At 39.4% G+C, this 6,000-nt stretch overlaps 1 protein-coding gene across 2 annotated transcripts in view; it reads right to left on the reverse strand.

Moving 5' to 3' along the window:
- The window catches only part of LOC104861674 (IQCJ-SCHIP1 readthrough transcript protein), a 571,872-nt gene that overhangs the window by 58,470 nt on the left and 507,402 nt on the right, over nucleotides 1–6,000 (reverse strand). Inside the window, exon 1 of one of the 2 annotated variants that reach the window (XM_033759716.1) lies at nucleotides 1,220–1,477. The exons of the other annotated variant lie outside the window; for it this stretch is intronic. Coding sequence (XP_033615607.1) covers nucleotides 1,220–1,249 — 30 coding nt within the window. The 5' untranslated portion in view covers nucleotides 1,250–1,477. Of the gene's footprint in view, nucleotides 1–1,219; nucleotides 1,478–6,000 lie in introns of those variants that run through there. 2 annotated transcript variants of the gene reach the window in all.

Below are 6,000 nucleotides of genomic sequence, written 5' to 3' on the forward strand. Positions count from 1 at the left end.
CCTGTAATACCACTGTGTTATGTAGGAGTGATGTGTGATTGTTTTCTCAGGATCTCTGATCCTTTCTCAGGAAAGAATCCCCATGAAGCACAAATCTTGATTTTTTTAGGATCTGTGTACCTAAATGTCCTATAAAATGAGAACACTAGAAAGCATCCCTATAATTATAAAATTCCCATTACTAAGCAGAGTAAAAGCATATAAATGTATTTTATAGGCATGTTTTACCTAACTACAAGCCACTGCCTTGAGTCTGGTGAAATGTACCATTCTGCCTGAATACATTTACCCCTGTGAAATCGGACCTTATGAGAAACACCTGCTTGTCTCAGGTAAGTACCTCACACAAGGAAGGGGCATTGTTAAGTACAGAACTGGTTCCTTAGAGCTTCTAAACTAGGTCCGGTGAGTAACACCCCAATATTAACTAGCCAGGACCTGAACTAGTCACACCCGCTGCTGCAAAGAGCAATTTCTCTGAGAAAATTTTTGCTGGCTGTTTACAATGAGATTACTTTTGTTGCCTCAACAGTCCAAGTCCTAAGCAGGAGTTATTAAATATTCTGGGAGGGATCATTTAAAACTGCCTAAGTGTTTAATTCGTGACTCCAGATACTAAATTGGCACATAGTTGAACATGTCTTATTAATTTTTTTCTTTGTGGCATCTTAATGCATATTCTTATAAACGTTTAGAACAACACACTGCTAAAAATAAGTTCATAAAGACATACAAGTACAACTTTAAATGTCAAGTGCGTGCTGGCTGATTTTTCAAAAATTTCTAAGATTATTTCCGTAATTTTCTTAAAGACTATCCTAAAAACTAGAAGAAAAGTAATTCACATCCTATGCAATGATCAAGACCTATATTTTCAATGCTAACCATGTGAAATTCCACCAGGTTTTCCTCCGAATCCCCTTCAATTCAATTATAGTTCAAAGCAGTCCCTCTTATGGCACAGACATACAGAATGTGCAAAGCACACATCATCTCCATGGATTCCACAAATGCTTTAAAGGCCAAGGAAGCAGTGTTTTCTGCCCCATTACTCCCCAGAAAGCCTAATTACAATTCAGATACTGTAGGCAATGAAGGCCGAAGCCACGCTGGGGATGACAAAATCCCTTGAAAATCCGGAAAGAGGCAACCTGCTGCTTTGGAGGAGGAAGGCCTCTCCCAAAGGATGCCGGCCTCAAGATCAGGCTGTAAGTCCTACCTGGTACGAGCAGTTCTCCTGATGTACCATCTCAGTGCATCCTAGGGCGCAGACCCCAAGCAGGACCGCTCAGCGAGGCTGCGGAGGGAGAGCGCGGAGCATCCACGGCGAGGCGAGCACGCCCTGGTAGGCAGGGGCTCCCCGCAGATTAAAATGGATGCTGTTCCGCTGATCAACCTGCGCAGTGGCACCGCCTGTGCCGGAGAGCGAGCGCGCAGCGACCAAGAGCTCGGCTCCTCGGAAACCAGTGAGGCAGGCTTGGAACAGGGAGCTGGGACCGGGCTGGGGCAGGGGCGGGCTCATCCCCCGCACAATCAGCCAATTATATTATAGGCACAAAGAACAGGATCGGTCTGGGGCTGCTGTGACCTTCTGGTGCTTTATGAAGGCAGTTAACTGATGTGGAAACATTCTAGTCCTCATTAAAGAGAAAAGGGCCGGCCAGGGAGAGGGAAAGAGACAGACACAAATCAATGCTGCAGTTGAACATTTCTAACCTCCGGCATCATCCTTCCTGCCCATTAACACTGCTTGGTTGGTGCTCGTTCAAAACACGAGGCCTCTAAGATCACTTCAGAACTTTTAACATGCTAACGGGAAGGAATCCATTCTGAGTATTGATAATGAAAGCCTGCTTTCAGAGTTGGGGTTTTTAAAGTGTTTGTCAACATTATAAGGGAAGGTATTGACTCATTAAAAGATATTATTTTGAAATTGTTGAAGAACCCCCACTTATTTTTGAATCTCAGCTGCTATTAAGTCAAACAGAAATAACTATTTATAATTTTTTAGGGAGAGAGCATATGAAAATATTAAGGTCAGAATAATTTATTCATTTTCATGAAAACTAAATTTGGATTCTAATTTGCACATTTAAAAAATTAAGGCTTTATACATATGTATGTTAATGCTGCGACTTTATTATATAAACAACACCAATACAGTACATATGATCCTTGAAACAGACCATCCTACCTCAGAGACAGTAAAGGAAAGAATTCTGGACTCACAGATAATAATTAAAGGAAATATAAATTTCAACATCTAGTCTTCGGGGGGGTGGATTGGAGTCCATTTCTAAGTGGCTTCAAGGCCATCCCAGGAGATATCCTTCAAAGTGACTTAATGACAGAAAATTAAGGGAGGAAAAACCTTGTTAAAATAATATTTCCTTATCTACATTCCTCAGTTGTCATAGGCAATTGGTTTTTTTACTTCTTAACAAAATGTCCCTGAACACATAAATGGTACTCAATAAAAATGTGACAGAATTTAAGTCACCAAATTTTAAAAAATTGAGAGAGATAATATTTTAAGCTATTTCAAAATCTATCTTTTCAAAAGCTCTTCCTAGTACCAATAATCACAGTCTTTATTATGATACAGAAAGAAAAACCTACTTTTGCCTGAGAAATGAAACCAACGTTTGACAAGTTTTTATATCAAGCACTCTCGTAAGGAACTGTTTGTACTATGAATATTTGTAGTGTATTTTAAATTTTATAACAATGTTTCTCTTTCTTGCAAAGAGCAAAACATTACTTTTCTAAATATTGTTAATTTTTTGTTACTAGAGACTCAAACAGGAGAAAAGCCCACACTCTTAATTGAAGTCACTGATGAATTCACATGCCCATGAATTTCAGACTTTCTGTCAGGGGAATACAGATGTCAGGGAAGGCTCAAGTCCTGGTGTTCCCACAGACTCCAATTTCAGTACCAGGTTCAAGGAAAAGCCCTGCAGAGACGTCCCCTAGGCGCACAGCCCTTCTGAGTCTAGGAGAAAGGTGGCCACGTGCCGAGAGCAGGACTTTCTAGGCTGCTCCTCGGCCGACTGCACAGTGACAGCTTGAATGAAACAGAGGCTGGGGTAGATAACCAGTCTGCCTACTACAAGATATAGGAAAGACAGAAATGTTTCAGGGAAAGGAAACAATATACTTCCACCTCAAGCTCCACCCTTCTCTACTGGGCGATCCACACGGTACAGAGACTTCTGTGTGCACTGCCTTGCTACATACACAATCACCCATGAAGGTTCTGGAGTCTTACAGTGTGAGCTAGGGAAGGCGACAGTAGATAAGATGAGGTGGGGATCTCTCGTTTACTAGAGAAGGCGCAATCCCAGTTTCCAAGACAGAACGGCTCTAACTTCAAAGACTGTTGGAACTTTACTTAAGTGACCACCTTGACAGTCTACTGTCTCAGGTTCCCAGCCTATAAATCGGAATACTAGGAAGCATGCTTCCAGGCTGTACAAACCTTTAAAAAGTCACTTTTGGCTCTGTTTTCTTAAAAAAAGAGGGCTCTGGGATATGTTATATAAGCTCCTAAAGACATTTATCTGTTTTGTTAAAAAGAAAGTCTAAACACGATCCCACTTCACAGTTGCTGTTCCATAAATAGTGGAAGTGACTCAGAAGTAGCTCTGGGAGAACACATTTCTGACAATTGCATCCCAAATCCTGTCAAAAAATCCTCCCCAGAGATATAAAAAAGACAAAAAGCAGAACAGATCAAGCAGGTTTCTCTTCATGACTATAAAGAGAGTCCTTTTCTTCATTGGAAAGGACTTTGTGTAATAATTTAAATTATGATTTACCAGCACAAAAAACTTTAAACAAAAACCATCTGTCCCAAGAACATTTAAGCAAGAGCAATTTGCCCAAATACATTCACATTTATTTTTTATTTAAAAATATCAATAAGCTTTTAATTTTAAGCACAGTCCATGTAACACAGAGATTCTTTTCTTCTCAAGGCTTCGTGGCTTCTGTTCCCAGTGAAAATAACATATTTAAATGGGACCTCAAGAGATCATTTCCTCAACACTGTTATCTTACAGATATGGAAACTAAGGCTTAAGAACATTATGGCATATATATCACCAACAAAAAAGTATCAAAGTAAGGAAGACAAAGAAACAAGTATTATTTCCTGGTTCATATCAAGTGAACAAGTGCATATGCTCCATAAAATAATGCTGCTAGCCAGGTATGGCGAGCCTGAAGGTAATCCCAAGTACTCAAGAAGCCGAGGCTAAGGACTGAGAGGATGGGGCCAGCCTGGACAACACAGTGAGACTCTAATCTCGAGCAAACAGTGCTGCTGTTGTCTGACTACCCCCTCAAAATTCTTAAGAGTGAAAACTAATTTCCAATGTGATGGTAGCAGGAGATGGGGCCATTGCAGTGGATTAAGTCATGAAAGCAGAGCCCTCATGAATAGGATCCACATCCTTATAAAAGAGATGGAAGTGAGCTGCCTTGGCCCTTTCTATCAGTATAGTGAGAAGACAACATAAACCAAGAAGCTCAGTAGGCAATGGATCTGCAGGGGCTGGCATTTGCGATTTCCCAGCTTCCAGAACTATGTGTGATAAATTCTGTATTGTTTATAAGCCATCCAGGCTATGGTATTTTGTTTTAACCACATAAGTAGACTAAGACAAATTCTAATGCAGGGACCACCAGACTTGAAGAAATAACTCCCCGGGACTGAGCCACAAGAAGCTTAAACCGAATTCTGTCAAGCAAGAATGAGGTTGAAATGTGCTTTTACCTGAATTCAAGGTAAATTTTAAAGGAAGAAAAATTAGAGTATTTCCTGACTGGGATAATGCACCTGTTTCTGCCACCATACAAACTATTGTGCCTTTAAATCCAGAAACGATTTTTTTTCATTTATGACAACTAGCATGTTCTCAGCACAGATTTTCAAGAGTGAATTATCAGGGTCAAAGACTAACCTGGAAGAGGCATGGGAAATTTCTTTGCATGAGCTGCATGAGTTGATTCTGTACTTAGCTCATGTAAGTCTATACATTTTGAAATTCATATATTCATATTTAAGGTTTGCACATTTCATTATATATAAAATTTACCTCTAAGCATTAAAAAGAATTAGTACACTTTGAACTCAGTGATGTGGAGGCTAAAATACGTAGAGGGACATTTACTGATATTTGCAATCTACTATGAGATGCATCACATCAATGAGGTGAATTGATGAATTGGCAGAGAGACGGGTCAATGGAAAGCTATTAAAAGGCAAGTTTAGTAAAACAACAACTGTCGAATCTCAGTGGTGTGTTATTTGGCATTTGTGAAAAAAATTCTATTTGACAATATTTATAGTGTTAGGACACATGAAGATGGGGCAAACTGGAGCCAGGGGAGTTGAATAAAGAAATTATCATCATATGAGGTAACTTTTATGCTTTTCTTCCGGAAATGGGGAAAGCAGGTATATAGTTTCAAGTTGTGCATCCTGATACGGCAATGACAGAAAGGGAACTGTGAAGCAAATCACTAGTGACTGTTAGAGAAAACAAGTTTCTGCATTCCCCTGCCAAAACACCATGAGTTATTGCTATTGTTGCCACCAACACATGATATCACCTGCAACGAATCTTTGAAAATGTTTCACAGTTTACAATATTTTCCCCAGAAACTCCCTTGATTCTTCTAACCTAGTAGCTAAAACAAATGCTTATTGTGCCGTGTGAAGTAGCATTTCTGCTCTGAAGGAGTTTGGTAAAGAAATAAGGCAATATACAAATGACTATACAAAATAAAGAATGATTTAAGTGGCTCTAAAGAGATTTTGTGTGTTTGCTCTCTAGGAAGTAAAAAGAGGAAAAGAACTGTTATGGTGAGGCAGGAGACTACAATACTGTAATATTCATTTGGTTGTTCTCTTCTTTGATGTCTGTCTTTTCTAGGTCTAGATTTATGAATTTTCCTTAAAACTTGGATTTTTTTTTTTTTTTTTTTTTTTTT

The sequence above is a fragment of the Fukomys damarensis genome, unplaced genomic scaffold (genome assembly GCF_012274545.1).
Source record: "Fukomys damarensis isolate Sample0158 unplaced genomic scaffold, DMR_v1.0_HiC HiC_scaffold_37, whole genome shotgun sequence".
NCBI classification, from domain to species: Eukaryota; Metazoa; Chordata; class Mammalia; order Rodentia; family Bathyergidae; genus Fukomys; species Fukomys damarensis.